The following is a 21,156-nucleotide window of genomic DNA, read 5'->3' as shown; positions in this document are numbered from 1 at the left end:
CCACTTCTCTTTGAACTCAGAGAACACGGCCTCCTGGGCTGCTTTTCTCGCCTCCCCAGGCAACCCCGTCCCCTGCTCCCCAACTCTCTCATTTCCACTCCCTCGGGGTGGTTCGGATTTCTACCCCATTTGGCCAAGAAATTTCCTTTAACTAGGACTCTTGCCAGTTTCCAGTTCTGGCTTTGACAAGGTCCCCTAGGGCTTGTCCAGCACACCAGTGACACCTCCACGCCACTCAGAAACCCTGTTTACCACCGAAAACCCCTCGGAAGCTTCACAGATTTCCCAGCATGAAATACGACTCTCACTGGAGAGTTGTGAAAACTTCTGGGCAAGATGTTGAACAAAGATCACTTCATCCCCCACTGGGGGGCAAGGAGGAGTTAAACTCTGAGCTACTGCTCTGCTCTTATGACTTAACTCAGAGGTCCCGTTTCCTCTCTCCTAAAATGAGGCTGGTGAAGTATCACTGGGCAGTGAACTTCTTAAATGTAGAGGGTTGTCTTAATTTACCTTGTAGCCCTCCGCCTGGTACCTGGTACAGGAGGACCCGTGCACAACTCAAGGCCTGTATGCCTTGTGAATGGAGGCCTGCTACGTGAACTAGGCAGCGCTGGCAAGCACAGCAGATGTCTGGTGACAGAATGAATGAAGGAGCCATATCTACTTTCCAGGATAGTTGTAATGAGAAATGACATCCTATGTATTAAGACACTCTGAAAACTAACATATCATACCAATGCCAGGGATTGTATTTAACTTGGCCTAGGACAGTTGGTCGGCTAACTGCGGCTCGCGAGCCACATGCGGCTCTTTGGCCCCTTGAGTTTTTAGCAAAGGCCAGCTTAGGAGTACCCTAATTAAGTTAATAACAATGTACCTACCTATATAGTTTTAAGTTTTAAAAATTTGGCTCTCAAAAGAAATTTCAATCATTGTACTGTTGATATTTGGCTAATGAGTTTGCCGACCACTGGCCTAGGAGGAGCAGCACAAGATTTGGAGTCCAATAAACTTGCATTCAAATTCCAGATCCAAGATTGACTGGCTTGGTCCTTAGGCAAATTCCTTAATCCCAACGAGCCTCTGTTTCTTCATCTGTAAAATGGGGATAACACCACTCCCCTGTTGTATCGAGTTGTGCGGCTATATTTAGCTGACACGTGTAAAACATCAGTGCAGTGCAACAGCGTGTGTGAAAGTTGCCATTTGTAAACCATTGGTATTGTTTTCCTCGTGTATACCAGATGTTTACATCTAAACATTTTACCATCTAAACATTTCAACATCAACCAGTCTTGAAAATGATCGTTTTGCTTTCCTCAAGTGTCATTTATTAGAAAATACAAATCGAGAGAAAGTAGGAGATACAAGGACATCTGGAAAGTGGGTACAATACACAGACCTCTTTAAATCAGGGCACAGAAGGTCAAAACAAAATGAGCTACAGGCCAAAAGCCAGTAACGCATCTATGGTCCACTCATCTGGAGAAGTCCACTCCTGCTCCCCACTTCCCTAGCCCCTCCCCACCGCAGCCAGCTCGATCCTTGGCGTTTTTAATTTAAAAGTTTAAACTTCCTGCTGCCCCATGGCTTCAATGGATGGAGCTTCTTTCTCCAGTTACGGAATGAGTCACCAAAAGGGGGAATTTCTGATCCTTGGAGCTGGGGAGGAAGCTGAGGAGGGACAGACAGTTCACCAAGTATCCCCCGTGAATTCCGCTCCCCAATCACAAGGCACGTCCAGCCAATTCCAGTTTAAAACATTCATATTAAACTCAAAGTCTCTCCCTCTTTTTTTTCAAGGAAGATAACCCTTTAGGGTGAAGCACAAGAGTGAATTTCAAATCCAAGTGGTAGGAAATGAGGAGCATCGAGAGATGGGAGACCCAACCTCTCCCTCCCAGCTCCAGGGCCGCAATCGCCGTCCAGGGCAGCCTCTGAGAGCAGAGAAAAACCACTGGAAAAAAAAACACAAAGTTTTGATGGGGCCCCCACGCCCCTTTCCTTCAGATAGGGCATCCCTTTGGCTCCAGGCTACATAGGTTTATGGCCCCACAGGATGAGGGAAATTCTTATAAAAACTGTGACAGAAGTGGAGTTTGAGAGAAGCAGCATGAAGGAGTGGTGGGTTATGGGCAAGGCCTCCCAGGACGACCCAGCAGGCAGCCACACTGGGGTCTGCAGCCCAGAGGCCCCTGCCCAGGGCACAGATGCCCTCGGGTGAGACAAAACCACGGGCCGAGGCAGCATTTCACCCACAGAGAAGAGTGAAGGGAGAGAGCTTTGGGGAAGCGGCCCCAGCGTAGTCACAGGGGCCTGATGGCCCCACAAGGGCAGAGAGTGGAGGGGTAGAAGACATAGTCAGGGCAAGACCCAGCCAAGTAGGGGAAGACCAGAGGGAAAACTCCCCCCAAAAGAGCACGGGTCCCCGAATACAGGTCCTTTGCGGAACCCCATAAAGAAAGGCCCTTCCGTACACACACAGGGATCAATCACATCGCTCTCCTTTGGAGGCAAAATCAGAAAGGCCGGGCAGCACAGGCCTCAGTGGGCACCCTCAGCCCTCCCTGCCCCTCCCCGGCCGCCCTTAGGGATGGGGCTCTAAACGAGGACCCACTGGGCCCCACCCCAAATGATTCCTATAGAGAGAGAAACAAAAAAAAACAAACACCAAGTTAGGGGAAAGTCCAATAAGAACCTTAGTCATATAAAAAGTCCCAGTGGGCTTCCTCTCTCTGACTTCGGGGGCATAGGCAAGTCCCTTCTCACAAGGCTTCCTGTCCAGTGAGGACAACGTTACTATTTCATTTTTTAAAAATAAAAATAAAGATATCCACCCAGCCTCCCTAAAACGCTACTTCATCATACAACCCACCCCACCCACCCCCCACCCCCAAACCAGGCATTGCTCCCTTGACACAAGGTAAACTTAAAACTTTGCTGCAATCTCACAGCCCTCCACGGGACTGCTCATCACAACCCACTCAAACTCCTTCTGCAGAGGAGGGCACGGCAGCGCCCCGCCTCCCGCCACAGAGACCCCTTCCCCTGGACGGCAGCAGCGAGGCCCGCTACAGGCCCTGCCTCTCCCCAAGGAGAGGACCGGTCACCCAGGAGGAGTCCTCTCCCGCGGCTCCACCACCAGCCCGGGGCCCAGGCCGGGGCCCTTGCTGGGCTCATGAGGCCTCGTGACTCCGAGATCCCAGTGCGAACCAGCCGGTCTTCTCCTGGGCCAGGTCCAGCTCCCGCAGGCGGATGTGCACCTCGCCGAGGAGAACGTTCTCCCAGAATCCTTGCTCGCTCAGCACACTCAGCTGGAGCTCCCGCTGCTGCAGGTCTCCCTTGGGGATCCCGTCATACACCAGCTGCACACACAGAGATGGGGGCGAGGGACGTGGTGAGAGAGGGGACGTGGCAGAGGGAGAGGCTTCAGTCTGCGGTCACTTGGTCCACTGAGGCTAACACCACTGCATCGCCCCAACCAGAGTCCAAGGGAATAGAAGGCACACCGAACCCAAGGGAAGCTTTCAAGAACTTTGCTCTCCGCTCAGAGTTCAAGCAGGCGAGGGGCTTTTTAATTAGAGCCACTGCTCAGTATCAGCAAAGGATTGGCCGGCTCCTTCTCTGTAGAGAGCGCCTGGGAAGGCACGTGGGCATTTCTTTAATTATTGTCAGCTGAACCCAGTGGCGTTGGCAAAGCCACGTCCTGGAAACACGCTTTGCCAAAAGGCAGGAGTGTTGTCAGCTTGACCTTCAGCCCAGGTGCCAGGGGGTGGGTTTTGTTATTTAAATCCAGCCAAGTACCAGGAATGAATAGGACTCAGGCCCACACAAGAATGCACATAATCTACTTTGTCTTGACTTTTAGTAAAACTTCCTGGTTTTTTGCTATATAAAATAAACATGCTGTATTGGCTCGGGGTCACTGTCCCTGTCCCTGTCAGAGGTCAGTGGTCCCACCCGGCCCCAGCTTTTTCCTTCTATCTCTGTGTCTGTCTCTTTCATTTTCTCAATCCCCAGCCGCCCCTACTCAGGAACCAGACCGCTCTCTAGCCACTCTAGATGCAGAGAAGAGAGAAATTTTTACACTTCTCCCCACAGTTCAGGGTCCAGGCCACACCCCAGCTGTGGAAGCCCAACCCTGAGGGTTGGAGAACGTTCTGTGTAAAGGGCAAGATAGGAAACCTGGCTTCCCAGGTCATCACGTCTGGTCTAGGTCCCAACTACTCAACCCTGCCGCTGCAACAGGGGAGCAGCGACAGACGATACCTAAAGGGAGAGGTGTGGCCACCTTCCAACACACTTCATTTACAACCTCCCCCCCCCGCCCCCTCCCCCCTCACCGCCCTGCCTTCACCACACACCATTTCATTGTAGGTGGGGTTGCAGGTTTTCCGGGCCACTTTGGTTTTCTTCTTAGTGGTTTTCTGAGGGTCAGGAAGGAGGTAAATCTTCACATAGGGGTCAGGGTCATTCCCGTCCTGGAGCAGTTGCTACAAAGAGAATGAAAACCAAAAAAAGATGAAGATTCTTGCATCTGCCTCTTTATCACCAGCCCTGTGATCACGCCCTGATCCAGACTCTCAGCTCCCACACCTGGCTTCTTGCAATGCATAATAATTTATGTGGCTGCTTCCCGGCTCACTCCATTCTGATAAAAATATCTACCATAGGCCCTGGCCGGTGTGGCTCAACTGGTCCTCCCAGGCACCGAAGGGTTGCTGGTTCAATTCCTGGTCAGGGCACATGCTTGGGTTGCAGCAGCCAATCTATGTTTCACTCTCACATCAATGTTTCTCTCTCCCTCTCCCTCCCTCTCTTTCTAAAAATCAATCAAAAATCCTTTTAAAAAATCTACCATGGCTCTACCTGGTTTGGCTCAGCCTGCAAACTGAAGGGTCCCAGGTTCGATTCTGGTCAAGGGCACATGACCAGGTTTCGGGCTCAATCCCCAGTAGGGGGCGTGCAGGAGGCAGCCAATCAATGATTCTCTCTCATCATTGATGTTTCTATCTCTCTCTCCCTCTCCCTTCCTCTCGGAAATCAATAAAAATATATTTTTAAAAAATCTACCATGTTATGGTGTCCTACTAAAATATCATTCAGATTTCCTATTATATCCAGTTTATACTTTTTATACAAATGCTCAGGGTGTGCCATACTTGGCCTGTTTTGAATGAACCATCATATCCCCAGATATCTCCCTGCCTAGCCCAGTGTCTCTATTTTGTTGATTCAAGCAATCCCCTAAGACAGTGGTCGGCAAACTCATTAGTCAACAGAGCCAAATATCAACAGTACAACAATTGAAATTTCTTTTGAGAGCCAAATTTTTAAAACTTAAACTTCTTCTAACGCTGCTTCTTTAAAATAGACTCGCCCAGGCCGTGGCATTTTGTGGAAGAGCCACACTCAAAGGGCCAAAGAGCCGCATGTGGCTCGCGAGCCGCAGTTTGCCGACCAATGCCCTAAGAGATGGAGAAATGAGTCAGATTAAGTTCCTTGCTCGGGGTCAACCAACTAGTGATTCACCCAGCCTGATCCTTTTAAATCTTAAGTTAGATCTTATGTTTGTGGACCCTGAGAAGAAAGATTGATTTGATGAAACCCAAAAGGAATTTTTCTGCTGAGATGGACTTTCCATTGTCACCCAAATTTTAAGAGTAATAAGAGCCTAAAGGCCATTTGCTGACAGGGGCTTCTCACTACTCTGTATTCCAGGAAGAACCTGAGCTGAACTCTCCGCTGCCAGCACTATGCCCTACCTATTTCCACCCGCTGAGTCAACTACTGTAAGGGAGTTCCTGATTGAGTCTTTTGACCAATGTACTAAGTCCAATCAGAGTGCTTCATAATAACCAAGCAGAACTAAATAAATGGGAAATCTCACTTGCATGAAATTGGTAACTTGGGCAGGAACTTTCTTTTTTTTAAATATATTTTATTGATTTTTTTACAGAGAGGAAGGGAGAGGGATAGAGAGTTAGAAACATTGATGAGAGAGAAACATGGATCAGCTGCCTCCTGCACACCCCCCACTGGGGATGTGCCCGCAACCAAGGTACATGCCCTTGACTGGAATCGAACCTGGGACCCTTCAGTCCGTAGGCCGACGCTCTATCCACTGAGCCAAACCGGTTAGGGCAGGAACTTTCTATATAAAAGATAGTCCCCACCCCTGCCGGTGTGGCTCAGTTGGTTGGGCTTTGTCCCGTGCACTGAAAGGTTGCTCCTTTGATTCCTGGTCAGGGTTTTGGGCTCAGTCCTGGGTAGGAGGCATGCAGGAGGCAGCCCATTAATGTTCCAGTGATGTTTCTCTCTCCTTCCTATTTATCTAAAAATCAATTAAAAAAAATTTTTTTTAAAGATACCTCCCTTTTCACGGTGAAGCAAAAAAAAAAGTTATTAATTTTAGAGAGGGAGGAAGGAAGAGAGAAAAATATCAATTTGAGATAGACACATTAATGGGCTGCCTCCTGTACAAATCCACAACCTAGTTATGTGTTCTGACCAGGAATCGAACCCACGACCTTCCTGTGCATGGGATGATGCTCCAACCAACTGGGCCACACCTGCCAGGGCTTGGTGGAAGACAAGTTAGCTTGCTAACGGAACCTGTGTCTCCCTGGTGACAGCTCCTTTTGCTCAAATGAATGCTTTTGCAGTCTTTATTACTCTCTAAAATTAATTTTGGTTTACATGCCTCTGCTCAAAACCCTCTCAAGGTTCCCATCTCACTCAAGGTAAAAGCCAGAGTCCTGACTATGCCCTCTAGTCAGCTGTGCTCTCCCCAGTCGCATCAGCCCCTTTCATCCCCCTTGCAGTTCCCCACGCACCTCAGGCAGGGTCCTGGCTTTTGGATTTAACTGGACCCTCTGTCGGAAACAGTCCTGTCAGATATGTATATGCATGCCCCCTCCTCACCTCCTTCCATCTTTGCTCAAATACCTCCTCATCAATGAGGGCTTCCCTGACCACTCCCCGCAAAACTGCCACTATCCTCATTCCACCCCTGTGTTACTTCTCTGCTTATTTCTCCCCAGAGCACTTGCCACATATTTGTCTGTCTGCCTCCTCCTACTGGAATGTAAGTTTCCTTAGGGCAAGGATTTTGTTTTGTTTACCCTGTACCCAGGGCTACTGTAGCAGTGCCTGATTCCTGATTCGTAGTAAGCACCAGATGAACATTTGTTGTATGGATGAATGAATGAATGAATGAATGATGTTGTAAGAGTGAAACCCAGGTTTGTCTGATTCCAAAGTTCAAGTTTCATCTGCCACATACCAATGCCCCAACCCAGTGGTCAGCAAACTCATTAGTCAACAGAGCCAAATATCAACAGTACAACGATTGAAATTTCTTTTGAGAGCCAATTTTTTTAAACTTAAACTTCTTCTAACGCCACTTCTTCAAAATAGAATCGCCCAGGCCGTGGTATTTTGTGGAAGAGCCACACTCAAGGGGCCAAAGAGCCGCATGTGGCTCACGAGCCGCAGTTTGCCGACTAAGGCCCCAACTTACAAAAGTCCAGCGCAGTGCAAGTATTCAATAAAAGTTCCCTTCCCCCTCCACTCACAATGTTCTTAGAATCATACCAAAAATTTTAGTAATTATATTGCGCCTTGATTATGCTTCAAGGTGGTCATGTGGCTGCCTTATCTCTACAGTCAAGTAAAAAAACCCTTGGGCCTCTCTCTTATTATAATCACCATAATTACCATAATACCAAGCATTATGTTAAGTATTCTAGATGCATTATCTCATTTAATGCATTATCTCATTTAATAACAACGCTTTGAGGTAAAGACTAATATTATCTTCATTTTAACGAGGCTCAGAGTACTTAGGCCACTTGCCAAATACCACAGACGGTAAGACCCTGTGTCTAGTGTTGCTTGGTCATACTCTATGCCTAGCCCACTAGCAGGCCCATTGATGAGTACCCAGCAACTCTGAGGTTACTCTCATGAAACAGGGGCAGAGCAGGCCTGGCCAATCAGAAAAGCACCAGGAGCAAGATAAAAAAAATCAAATGAGGACGACGCGTGCACTTACCAAGCCCCGAATATGCATCACCATGATGAAGAGCTTATTGTTTTTGTAGGAGATGGACAGCTTCACCTCCCCTCCCACCTTCTCCACTGGCTGGGCCCAAGAGCCCTCTGTAGGGACAAAGGACACAGAGAAAGGTCACGAGGCCAGCCATGTCCCCATCTGGTTCCAGGCAGGTATTTCCATGATAGGATTCTGAGGTCCCTGGGGGACTGCCAAGTGGCATCTTCGGACATGATTTAGAGTTGGGTTGGGATGGGTCCGTCCAATTTGTGTAATCACCCACTGAACAGCCAGTCCCTGGGGAGCTGCCCAAAGGGCAAAGGACCCAGAGCTGAATGGGAAACCAGATTCTCAGTCTAGCCAGTAAGCAAAGGAACCGAGACCAGGCAAGAAGAGAGAACTGGGAAGAGGTGGGGCAGGAGAAGTGACCCGTGGGAATGGTTCAGAGGGACTGGCGGAGATGTCACAAAGAAGGAACTGTACCTGAGGACTTGGGGGCCAGGCTGGTGCCCGCAGCCTTCTCATCCCGCGGCAGAGGGTGGAAGAAGGTGTACACCAAATCACACTGGAATGGAATCAGAAAACAGGGGTGCTTCTTCAACAAGACAAGGGCCCAATAAGAAAAGAGAAGGGACTATTGCAGATGAAAAGAGACTTATTAAACATAACCACCAAGTATAACATGCAGTTCCTGCTTGGGTCATGGTGTTGTGGACAGACGGACGTGAGCAGAGCAAGAACGATGAGCAGGCTGCAGAAGGTCACCAGGACGGAAAGTTCCAGGTGCCTAACAATGGACAATCAGTTGTCCGGTGAGACCTTCCTCGAGGGTGACCTTTCCGCCGCTCACATGTCGCTGGCCCTGCGCTTCGGACTCCCTCACCTTTCCTCCCTGGAGATAACACCTAGGCCTCAGTTGTCTTTCAGCTCCAGGCCCAGAAAAGCAACAAACCCAGCCACGCTGGCTGACGTGAGGACCAGCTGCATTAGATAATGACCCCCTGCCCTGGCGCCGGCCAATCCGTGGAGACCACAACCCTGAGAGGACACACCTGGAAAAGCACTGAAAATTCTATTGAGGTCTTCCCCTGGGTCCTCCCCTAAAATCTCCACCCTTAAACCCTTAGGAGGGAAGGCTCAAAGCGCTCTCCCTCCAGGGAGCACGCCCTGCCTCGCCTTTCCTTCTTCCCCTCCTGGCCCCGGGCCACCTGACCAGTAGCGTCCTCACTCCCAAGCTCCAGGGCCCTTCCTTTATCTCTGGAACTTGTGTGCCAAGCCCATTTCTTCTAGGAATTACCGTCCTTTTTCTACCCCTGTAATTTACCCAATAAATGTTCTCTTGTGGCCTGGGTCTTGCTCTGAATTCTTTCCTAGCCAGAACCCACTCAGATCCCTCTAAAACGTATAAGGTCCGTGTCATGCTACCTTGTCATTTGCTGCAAGTTTCACGGCGAGAACTGTTACCAAGCCTGGGATGTTTCTCAGGACCAGGAAGTGCACCAGCGGAAACCACCCGAGAGGCTGGAGCAGGCTGAGCACCTTCCCATGGCCTCCTCTGAACTTTCCTCATTATAACTCTAAGACCTCTACCCCAGGGCAGAGATGCTCGGCCATATTTGAACATGCGACGCATGTACAACCTGGAATGTCCCCACCTAGGCGTGCAAGGATGACGTCTGCCTTGATGTTTATGCTGTTTATGCATGATTTCCCCTAACGCTCTTGGATTACATGCCTTGTTCCCGGACACACTGCTCTGGGGACAACCTCCGTGGGTCCTTGCTTGATGGCTCCCAACGACCTCCTTCTCATAAAATCATCTCGGGAGTGGTCGTTGGCTGGCAACTACAGAGCTGCGGCCCAGGAACAGCTACACACCCCGCCTGCTCAAAAACCTTCTTTTCCTGGGGAACCCGGTCCTTCCTTGGGCGAGCATCTGACTGCGTGCGTGGCTGCATCCTGTCACTGGGTGCCTGACCCTGCGGATGAGCCACGACCTCGCCCCTCCTCCTCTGCAGAGCCAGGCAGACCAGAAGAGCCCGTGTCCTCCTGACTGCCTTTGGGCTCCGCACCTTCCGCAGTCTCCCCCACACCCCACAGCAGCGCCCCAACAGCCAGGACCAGAGGCCACGCCACCCACCTCGGCCACCTCCGGGGTGGCGCGGATCAGATGCCAGATGTAGCCGTTCAGCTCCTCCCTCCGCCGCTCGGCCCCCGCCTCTCCCCTCGGGCGGCCAATCAGGAAGCGAGTTGGGAAGCTAGGGCGGGGCGTGGGTAAGTAAGATGGGGAAACAGGCTTCGGTCACCTTTCGTTTGCATTTTCAGTCACCTGACCCACATTTCTTACCAGCCTCCCTTCCCAGGGACCCCACCCCACCCCGACCCCCACCCACTCCAGCTCCCCATGTCTGTGCCCAGGGCACACCCGCACGGTGTCAAGAACCCCAGACAAGAAAGTCACACTGTTGGGGAGAGTCCTATGGGTCCCCAGAAGCGCCTCAGAGGCTTTGGAGCCCCCAGTGTACCCCATCAAGGTAAAAATCATTTTTTTAAAAAAAAATTGGTGGTGAAAGACACTTAACAAAATGTACCATCTTAACCATTTGCAACTATAAAGTTCAGGGGCATGAAGTACATACACACACAAGTGCAACGATCACTAACGTCTATCTCCAGAACTCTTCACCTTGCAAAACTGAAATTCTACCCATTAAACAACTCTCCATGTTCCCCCTCCCCACCAGACCTGGGAAACCACCATTCTACGTTTTGTCTCGATGAATTTTACTATCCCAAGTACTTAATGTAAGTGGAATGTCACATAGTATTTGTGTTTCTGTGACTGGTGTTCAGTTAGCATAATGTCCTCAAGGTTCATCCACATTGTAGCACAGGGATGGGGAACCTTTCTACTGTCAAGGGCCATTTGGATATGTATAACATTATTCAAGGGCCATACAAAATTATCAACTTAAAATTAGCCTGCTGTATTTGGTCAAACTTTTAATTAACTCACCCCTCAAAAAAAAAATAAATTAACTCACCCCTCATGCCTTGGCAGGGCCAGACCAAATGATTTTGAACGGCCTGCAGGCTGGACGTTCCCCACCCCTGTGCATGTGCCAGAATTTCCTTCTTTTTGAGGCTTCATATATTCCATTGATATCAGCTTTTATTTATCTATTTGAAAAATACGTTTACTCTTTAAAAGATTTGAAACCTTGCCCTGACCAGTGTGGCTCAGTTGGTTGGAATGCAGTTCCATACCCCGAAGGGTCATGGGTTCAATTCCCAGTCAGGGCACATACCCAGGTTGCAGGTTTGATCCTGGGTATGTGCATATGTTTGACCCCTGGTCAGGGTGCATATGGGAGGCAACCGATCGATGTTTCTCTCTTTCCCTCCCTCCCTCCCTCTCTCCCTAAAATCAATAAAACCAAACAAAAAAAAACATATCCTCAGGTGAGAAGTTAAAAAAAATATTAGAAACCTTGAAACCTCTTCAAATTTAGTAAACCCCCTACCTTTAGACCCAGTTTGCTCACCTTCCAGGAGGTGGGCCCCGGCTTATTTTCAAGGCTGGAGAACTTGGCCAGCCAGCAGGGGGAGCACTTGTTATCAAACTCATTACCAAGTTCCTACTGCTGATCTCGACTCAAGAGTTTCTAGCTCCTGCAGTCCTACCCATCCCCCATCCCTTCTCCCTCTCCAGTGTGTCCCTCTGGCTGATAGTAAAAGGGATAGCTACCTGGGCAAGAGAGAAGAAGGGAAGAGCAGCCGCAGCTTATTGTGTAACTCCTGGAACTCCTCAAACGTCCGCTGGATGTAAGTGGCCTCATGAGAATTCTCTCGCATCACCTTTACCACATAAATCTACAAAGGTTCAAGTCTTAGAGAGCACCTGCCACAGCCCCCACACCCAAGGAAGGGGGGAGGTAAGGAGCCGAGATGTGTGTGTGTGTGTGTGTGTGTGTGTGTGTGTGTTGGGGGGATAACACTTTCCAGAAGGAAGAAGGCAAAAGTATCTCCAATGGAGACGAAGAGGATATAAACCTATGTACATATGCAGGAACCTGAAAGCAAGCATTTCCTGCACGTGTTCCCAAGACCCTTGTCTCAGAGGGAGTAAACCATCCAATCCGGCTCCCTGATTCCAGGCCGGACACTTGAGCAAGGGAGAGGGCCGTGGTCTGTGACTGCTCCCAGCCCAGGATGCTCGGTGACTCCAGTGCCCACGGTGTGGATGTGGAGAGACAGAGCCCAGTCAGCTGGGGACACTGGGGAGCGAGAGAGGATCGGACTGGAGAAGACGCTTACGTAGGTCTTGTTGGGGTGGAAGACCTTCTCCTGGCGGCAGAGAAAGACGTCGCTGAGGCGGCCAGAGCGCTGCAGAGTGTGCGTGCGGGGAGCAAAGGAAAGGGTCAACTGGTCGTCTGAGCCCGTGAACTTCATCTGAGCCAGGTTATGGATGAAAAAATTGAGCTTGGTGGCGACGCTGCCCAAGCTGGACTCAATCAACCTGTTGGTGCAAGAAGATGAGACGAGGGTGTCACCACGGACCCACGTCCCCTCTGCCTGGACAGAGCTCTCTCAGGGAATATCCCCTGACACCTGAGACTAACATTTGGCTCACATCAGTCATTTTCCCGGTGTGATATCCTCACAGAGCACATGACTGGCACACGGTTAACTACCTGCAATTTATTCATGCGAGCCCGGGGGCCTTATCTCCCCCTGCTGCCCTCCTAAGCCAAAGACAGTTAACCTAAGGTAGGAAGGAATTAGGGATTCCACCTGGGGTCACCATGTAAATATCTAAATATTGCTGACAAACTGAATTTCAAGGTTCAGTACCAAGCACTGCTCAATCTAGAGATTTCAATTCAGAAGGAAAGGGTCTAAAAAGAAAGAAACAAGTAAAAGGAAAGTGTAGAGAGCGCCTGGGAAGGCACATGGGCATTTAATTATTGTCAGCTGAATCCAATGGCGTTGGCAAAGCCACGTCCTGGAAACATGCTTTGCCAAAAGGCAGGAGTGTTGTCAGCTTGACCTTTAGCCCAGGTGCCAGGGGGTGGGTTTCGTTATCTAAATCCAGCCAAGACCAGGAATGAATAGGACTCAGGCCCACCCAAGAATGCACATAATCTCCTTTGTCTTGACTTTTAGTAAAACTTCCTGGTTTTTGCTGTATAAAATAAACACGCTGTATTGGCTCTGGGTCCCTGTCTCTCCATCAGAGGGCAGTGTTCCCACCCAGTCCCAGCTTTTTCCTTCCATCTCTGTGTCTGTCTTTCTTTCATTTTCTCAATCCCCAGCCACCCCTACTCAGGAACCAGACCGCTCTCTAGCCGCGCTGGACACAGAAAAGAGAAATATCCACAGGAAAGGTTCTGTGTTACACCAATAGAAAAAGTGTAGTTTGCAAAGTTCCAAAAAAAGAGTGCATAATTAGCCTGGCCGGTGTGGGTCAGTGGTTGAGCATTGACCTATGAACTAGGAGGTCAAGGTTCAATTCCCAGTCAGGGCACATGCCTGGCTTTCGAGCTCGATCCCCCTGGGCATGCAGGAGGCAGCTGATCAATGATTCTCTCTCATCATTGATGTTTCTATCTCTCCTTTTCCCTCTCTGAAATCAATTTAAAAAAAAAAATTTTTTAAAGAGTCCATCCATAATTAAATGAAAATATTATCTACACAGATAAAACTGTAGATATTTGTAGATACTTCCCTGCTTTCATATATAGTGTGCTTAAAAACATTGTCAAATAGGGGAAAATAAAACCATGAAATTCATGTTTTGATAAGGGAGAAGGAAGGTTTTGATCCAGAGGGCTAAAAATTCATACTTGCCCTGTAAACAAATTCTTTGACCAAGACCTGGTGAGGGTGCAAGTACGAGCAGATTGCAATACCTCTATAAACAGAGGTCAGCCCTAACTGGTTTGGCTCAGTGGATAGAGCATCGGCCTTCGGACTGAAAGGTCCCAGGCTTGATTCCAGTCAAGGGCATGTACCTTGGTTGCAGGCACATCCCCAGTAGGAGGTGTGCAGGAGGCAGCTGATCGATGTTTCTCTCTCATCCATGTCCCTACCTCTCTATCCCTCTCCCTTCCTCTATAAAAAAATCAATAAAATATATTTTTTAAAATAATAAAAATAAATAAACAGAGGTCAGCACCAAAGTGCAGACGGGCAATAGTCTGAGAGATGTGAAGCAATTTACCCAAGTCAGAGGCAAAGCTGGGACAGCACACCCACGTTGTCCCCTAGGCTCTGCCACCTGAGCTAAGCCTTTCCCATTTCCCTAGCCCCGCTCCTCCCAGGCAGGCAGCCTGGAAATTAATTACTCAGTGTGGGCAGCACGTTTTGTGTGCAGGGCATTACCTAGTAAAGTAGGTGGTGGCATTGGCCTCTGTGTCCTGAGGCCTCAGGGCATCATACACATACTTGAGGTCCTCCAGGTCTGAGAGCTCAGGGATCCCACAGGACAACATCTAGAAGGAGAGGAAAGGAGGAGAGAGGGTGCCTCTATCAACCAGGAAGTCTTGCTTCTTCCAGACCAAAAGGCAAGCCTTTCCATAGCCAGGCTCTTCTTCTCACCCTTCTAGGCGGGTCCTAGAGGGTGTGGACAGAGGCTGTGGACAGTGGCTGGAGGGCCACAAGAGTGGATGGGCTGCCCTGGCCGGGTAACTCAGTTGGTTAGAAAGCTGTCCTGATACTCCAGGGTGTAGGTTTGCTCCGTGGTCAGGGCACATACAAAATCAACCAATGAATGCATAAATGGGTGAAACAACCAATGGATGTTTCTCTCTCTCTTTCTCAAATCAATAAAAATTTAAAAATACGTTAAAAAAAAAAACGATCGAACTGGCTGGAGCAGGAAGTCAGACACTTGCACAGACACCATTGCCCCAGGTGGTCTAGGCCCTCCCTGCCTTTATCTAGAGCTCAGAAAAGTAGATCTCCAAGAATCCTTTGAAGCAGGAGAGGGTAGTCTTAAGGAGAGAAGGAAGGTTTTGGGGGGATAACCTTTAGGAGGGGTTCAGGAAGGGATGGAGCTCCTCACCAGGCCCAGAAGGTTGAGGAAGAGGTGGGTGTGCTTTCGAATGAAGTTGTAGGCTTGGCAGCAAAGGTCAACAAAGTCATGGAAGCGGCTGGAAGGCTTGTCGCCCCCGTTGATGACATACGCCATATCCGAGGTGAAGACAAAGGGGGCACGGTCCCTGGGCCAAGGGGAACATACAGGGAGAAGGTCAACATGGAGGAGGAAGCCCACCTCAGGGGTATGCAAACCTGGGTAGATGGGGCTTGCTCTGTTTTCTTTTTCTACCTTAATCCGAAAACGTCCCCATCCTTCATGGGTTTCTTGTCGGCGAGCTAGCAGGATTTCTTCCTGGATATCTAATTGTGTTCCCTTTGCTGCAGTTTGGGCCCAATTCCCTTTGCTCAGTCCTCAACAGGGAGAGAATGGCTGGTCCTCGCCTTCTGCAAGGCCCTGACCTCTTTCTCAGTCTTCTCTCCTCCAAAGCTGCTCAGTCCAAAGACCCCCCCTCTGCAGTGCAGCTCCTGCAGTCATGGGCTTATGTCCTGGCTCAGAACCATTTCTGCTGACCCTCCCCCTCCCAGCCCCCTACACACACAGCCCTGTTTTCAGGACACCACTTAGGACCACTTACCTCTTGATGTTGCCAAACATCTGGGCGTGGCCCAGGAAGCGGCCAAAATCTATGTGGAACATGTGGCCAGTCGTCTTCAGCATGATGTTGTCATTGTGTCGGTCACAGATGCCCAAGACGTACGTGGCCACGCAGCAGCCGGCACAGGAATAGATGAAGTTCTCCACGGCCTGGGAGGAGGGAAGGGAGAGGGAGGGGAGGATATCAAGCTGCCTTGGAAGGGATCCAGGGGCACAGCCCGACTGAATCCGCATTTGCCCAACTAACTCTTGTTCTACAAAGAACTGAACCCTTTGGAGGGCACAGAAGAACTGAACAGGACCCAGGATGAGGAGAGATACAGGCAGGTTCTCAAAAGTTGGCCCCCTCTTCCATCATTCAATCTGTCATGGGAACGCGATGAAGGTTTCCCAGTTGAATACCAGGAGGTTTTCTGTCAGCTTACCCATCATCTGACCCACACCTAGACATCTGCATATACCAGTCAACCACAGAAAGAGTATTTCTTTCCTCCCCTCTTCTCTGAGCATGTGCAGGTCTCGTGGTAACAGAACAATGTGCCAGAGTCAGGCACACCCCACCCCAGCCTCGTCTGCCACTCCCAGTCCTACCTTCTCGTACTCGTCCTCCCCAGGGTTGTGCTTCTGCAGCCAGTCGGCCAGAGGCCGGTCCTTGAAGGAGCCGGTCACCCCGTGCTCCACCTGGATCTTGCGCAGGGTCTCAGCATTAGGGATCATCTCCACCATCCCTGTGGGGGAGGCACGGGTCACTCTCCAGAGCAGAGAGAAGGGACTGTCGGGGGAGAACTACGAGCGCTTGGCCGGCTGCTTCTCTGTAAGTTACACGGTAGGGCATTTGGACCAAGTCTGATAATAAGGGGAGCAGATCAAGGCAGACAGGACGCCATTCTCAGGTCTCACATTCCACATTGTGACTCTGGTCTCTCCAATTCTTAGCGGCTGCTCCTTTTTGTTTTTAATTTTTACTCTGGAAATTTTCAAATACATATAAAAATAAAGAAATGGATCATGTACTCACACAGAACCACTACCCAGTTTCAAAAATTATCAACAGCCCTAGCCAGTTTGGCTCAGTGGATAGAGCATCGGCCTGCGGACTGAAGGGTCCCGGGTTCGATTCCGGTCAAGGGAACATGCTCAGGTTGTGGGCTGGATCTCCCAGTAGGGGGCGTGCAGGAGGCAGCCAATCAATGATTCTCTCTCATCATTGATGTTTCTATTTCTCTTTCCCTCTCCCTTCCTCTCTAAAATCAATTTAAAAAATATTTTTTAAAAAAGAATATTTATAAAAAAATTATCAGCACTTTGCTAATCTTGTTTAATCTATTTCACTCATCCAACACTGCTGCTTCTTACCCCGGCTGGAGAACTTTTTAAAAATATTTTTATTGATCTTTAGAGAAAGGAAGGAAGAGGGGGAGAGAAAGAGAAACATCTGTGTGAGAATGGACCATTGATCAGATGCCTCCTGCACGCTCCCTAACTGGAGATCAAGCCCATAACCCAGGCATGTGCCCTGACCCCTGACCTGGACCAAACCAGTAACCTTTGGGTGAATGGGATGATGCCCAACCAACTGAGCCACACTGGTCAGGGCATGGCCAGAGTATTTTATTTATTTTATTTTTAAAATATATTTTATTGATTTTTTACAGAGAGGAAGGGAGAGGGATAGAGAGTTAGAAACATCGATGAGAGAGAAACATCGATCAGCTGCCTCCTGCACACTCCCTACTGGGGATGTGCCCACAACCAAGGTACATGCCCTTGACCAGCATCAAACCTGGGACCCTTCAGTCTGCAGGCTGACACTTTATCCACTGAGCCAAACTGGTTAGGGCTGGCCAAATCCCAGACATGTTGTTTCACTCTTAAATTTTCATTTTATTTTATTGATTTCAGAGAGGAAGGGAGAGGGAGAGAGAGAATCATTGATTGGCTGCCTCCTGCACGCCCCCTACTGGGGATCAAGCCCACAACCCCAGGCATGTGCCCTTGACCAGAATTGAACCTGGGACCCTTCAGTCTACAGGCCAATGTTCTATCCACTGAGCCAAACCAGCTAGGGCCACTCTTAAATGTTTAAAGTACGACTAACAAAGATAAAACCACCATGCCATTATCTCATCCAAAAATCAACAATCATTCTTTAATCTCATCTAATCTAATCTCGCCTGACCCAATCCATGTACATATTTTTCCCACTTGTCTCAAAAATCTCGTTTTACAGTTGGTTTGGTTGAATCAGGATCCGGAGTCTATAGAGTACGTTCGGTTGCTCTGTTTGTTTTGTAAGTCTCTATCCCCCCCTTCTTTTCTATGCCACTCCACAGCTTCTGATGAAATCATCTTGCCCTCTCCATGTTTCCTGAGGAGCACACAGTTGGTGTCGGGAATAGGAAAAGGGACAGTAAGCAAAGGGCACCCCCCACCCTACCCTCCACCTGTTCACAGCCCCGCCCACTGCCAACTGACCTCTCCCCCTTCCGGTGGAGAAGCAGCGGAAAATCACCATGCGCATGTCCAGCCCCTCCTGGACCCAGATCTTGTTCATGATGCGGATCATCTGCAGGGTGAGCATGTCCTGACGAAGGTCATCCCCACACTGGAGGGAGGGAGAGAGTGATGACCAGAGCCACCGCCACCGCCTCCCGTGGTGCCCAGGTCTCCCAGGAGGATCCAGCCACTGTGACAGGGAGGGCCTGCCCACTCAGCTCATACCAAGTCAAACCACCAGAGACGGGCAGGTGGTGTGCCGGCTCTTCCCCAACCCCACATTCCCATCGAACTGAAGTCAGGTTCCCCTCCTTCATGCAGCCCTCCTGAGCATCAAGCCTTTGTAAAACTTGAATGTTTATACCTTGGATTCAGAACTTACACACAAACATTCTACCTACCTACCTACCTACCTACCTACCTACCTACCTATATATATATGGGGAAAAGTAGGTTTATAGTTGTTTGTATGGAAAATAATAGAATAATTAATAAGTAATAGTACAAGAATAAACTGTTTTGTGTACTCACAACTGTAAGCCTACTTTTGCCCACTCCTACGTGTGTGTATGTATATGTATGTATGTATGTATGTATATATCTTATATAATAAAAGGCTAATATGCAAATCGACCAAACGGTGGAATGACCAGTCTCTATGATGCGCACTGACCACCAGGGGGCAGACGCTCAACACAGGAGCTGCCCCCTGGTGGTCAGTGCACTCCCACAGGGGGAGCGCCGCTCAGCCAGAAGCTGGGCTCACGGCTGGCGAGTGCAGCGGTGGTGGCGGGAGCCTCTCCCGCTTCCGCGGCAGCACTAAGGATGTCTCACGGACACCTCAGGCCTGCTCCCTGTGGGGCTCCCAGACTGCGAGAGGATACAGGTCAGGCTGAAGGACCCCCCACACCACCGAGTGCACGAATTTCATGCACCGGGCCTCTAGTATATATGTGTGTGTGTGTGTGTGTGTGTGTATTACCAAATCATATATGTACATTTCATCTCCTCCTCTAGATTACATGCCTTGAAACTATCATTCACTTCTCCAAAGCATGGATGTTATCAGTTAGAGGGCCTATGGTTCAACTAGTCCAACTGGCACCTGACATATTAATCTCCTTTCGGTATCACTGCCACGTAGCCATTCATGCTTGACTACCCCCAGGGACAAGCAGATCACTGCCTTCTCCATCCATTGTGGGGTCACTCTGCCTCCTAGAAAGGGCTTCTGAATACTGAGCTGTCACTTGTCTCCCAACATGTCCCACCCCCTGGGGCCATGCAGAATCAGTCTATTTCCCTTTCACCTGATGGTCTTTTATATATTAAATTATAGCATGGGGGGGGGGCAGGGGACGGGAGTGGGCTAGAAGAGGTTAATGGGGAGAAAAAGGAGGACCTATGCAATACTTTCAACAATACACTTAAAAAATAAATAAATAAGACCAATTTAAAAAATAACTAAGTAAAATAAAATCATAGCATGGAGTAGCAGAAAGAGAACTGGCCTGGGGCGGCTTCTGCCACGCGTGGGCTCCCTCCTCCCCTCCCCTCTACCACCTCCCTCCCACCAGGCCGGAGGGAAAGTCCTCACCTTGAAGATGACTCTGATGTTCTCCCCCAGCGGATCCACATTCTGGAAGGAGAGCTTGAGGGGGACGGCATTGGAGTTGAAGTAGGAACAGTCCTGCCACGGTAGAGGGTAGTGACGAGGTCAGGGTGGTCCCCACCCAGGAAGGAAAACGGCCTGTCTACTTGGGTCCAGCTGCTTCCAGTCCACCTGCTCATGGTTTCTTCCCGATTTCCTCAGTATCCCCATCCCTTCCTTCCTGACTGCCCAAACCTATTCAGCTTGTTCTGAGCTCGGCTCGAGCCCCTGATCTCTCATCGCTTTAGTTCATTCTGCACACAACTCACTAGTGTGACTTCTGGTAAGTCATGTGTCCCCTCTGTACCTCAGTTTACTGCTCTGTGAAATGGGCTCCCAACAGGAGCGACTTCCTGAGAGTCGTGAGGATGAAATGCGATGACCAGCCTGAAGCACTCGGAGCAGCGCCAGGAGCAGACAACGTTCATAAATAACAGATGACAGCTTCCCCAGCCGGCTTCAACCCAACATCACGGGACACTTATCCAGCCCCACCCCGATCCTCCACCTGGCACAGCTGTTGGGTCTCTCCCCAACCCTATGTGTTAGGGTTGGGGAGAGACCCAAATATGGCTTTCTTCCTCACTTTTCTCAATGACCAGGTCTGCAAGGACCTCGCCTCCACTGAGCCCTCCCCACTCCGAGAGCCCCAAACCCACTGGTCACTCACCCTGGGCACGATGCCCTTAACCAGCAGACTGGGGCTGAGGGGCAGGCGGCAGGAGCCATTGAGGGCAAAGAACTGTTTTACCTCTTCCAGGCCCGTGCGGAGGATCCCCTGAGAGGGACAGGAGGAGGCAAAGGAGGAGGGGTGAGGGGAGGGGCCCATAAGCTCCACTCAGAACCAAGCCTCTCCCCAGGGCAGGCACCCAGCAGGAACTGGTATGAAACAGCCCCCTGAGAAACAGGGACAACCTCGGGGAGACCGTGGAGAAGGAAGACCACCCTCCCATACCCGGCCTGGGAAGCGGCTGCATGATGACAGAGCAGCCCACAGCAGGCCCCAGGGCACCCAGAGGCCAGGCTGCGGGTCAAGGGGGAGCGGCTGCTCAGACTGTTGCCAAGAAAAGCTAACAATGTGGCCCGGCCGGTGTATCTCAGTGGTTGAGCATTGACCTATGAATCAGGAGGTCATGGTTCAATTCCCAGTCGGGGCGCCCAGCTGATAGATAATTCTCTCTCATCATTGATATTTCTCTCTCTCTCTCTCTCTCTCTCTCTCTCCCTCTCCCTTCTTCTCTGAAATCAATAATA

General features: G+C 49.9%; 1 protein-coding gene across 3 annotated transcripts in view; it reads right to left on the bottom strand.

Annotated features, from left to right (window-relative positions):
- Positions 1 to 2,887: 2,887 nt before the first annotated feature.
- PIK3C2B (phosphatidylinositol-4-phosphate 3-kinase catalytic subunit type 2 beta) overlaps positions 2,888 to 21,156 on the bottom strand; it is a 71,882-nt gene continuing 53,613 nt past the window's right edge. For all 3 annotated transcript variants that reach the window (XM_079761315.1, XM_079761316.1, XM_079761314.1), the window contains 14 exons: positions 20,573 to 20,680; positions 19,849 to 19,941; positions 18,231 to 18,360; positions 16,347 to 16,483; positions 15,736 to 15,905; positions 15,126 to 15,282; positions 14,444 to 14,553; positions 12,377 to 12,578; positions 11,808 to 11,932; positions 10,200 to 10,317; positions 8,543 to 8,624; positions 8,060 to 8,166; positions 4,368 to 4,496; positions 2,888 to 3,368 (listed from right to left, as the gene is read on the bottom strand). In XM_079761315.1, coding sequence (XP_079617441.1) covers positions 3,180 to 3,368; positions 4,368 to 4,496; positions 8,060 to 8,166; positions 8,543 to 8,624; positions 10,200 to 10,317; positions 11,808 to 11,932; positions 12,377 to 12,578; positions 14,444 to 14,553; positions 15,126 to 15,282; positions 15,736 to 15,905; positions 16,347 to 16,483; positions 18,231 to 18,360; positions 19,849 to 19,941; positions 20,573 to 20,680 — 1,857 coding nt within the window. In that variant the 3' untranslated portion in view covers positions 2,888 to 3,179. The remainder of the gene's footprint in view (positions 3,369 to 4,367; positions 4,497 to 8,059; positions 8,167 to 8,542; positions 8,625 to 10,199; positions 10,318 to 11,807; positions 11,933 to 12,376; positions 12,579 to 14,443; positions 14,554 to 15,125; positions 15,283 to 15,735; positions 15,906 to 16,346; positions 16,484 to 18,230; positions 18,361 to 19,848; positions 19,942 to 20,572; positions 20,681 to 21,156) is intronic.

This window comes from Cnephaeus nilssonii (assembly GCF_951640355.1).
Source record: "Cnephaeus nilssonii genome assembly, chromosome: 21".
In the NCBI taxonomy this organism is placed as follows: Eukaryota; Metazoa; Chordata; class Mammalia; order Chiroptera; family Vespertilionidae; genus Cnephaeus; species Cnephaeus nilssonii.
The sequence above is the reverse complement of the archived record's forward strand: the minus strand, read 5'-3'. Positions and strand labels throughout refer to the sequence as shown.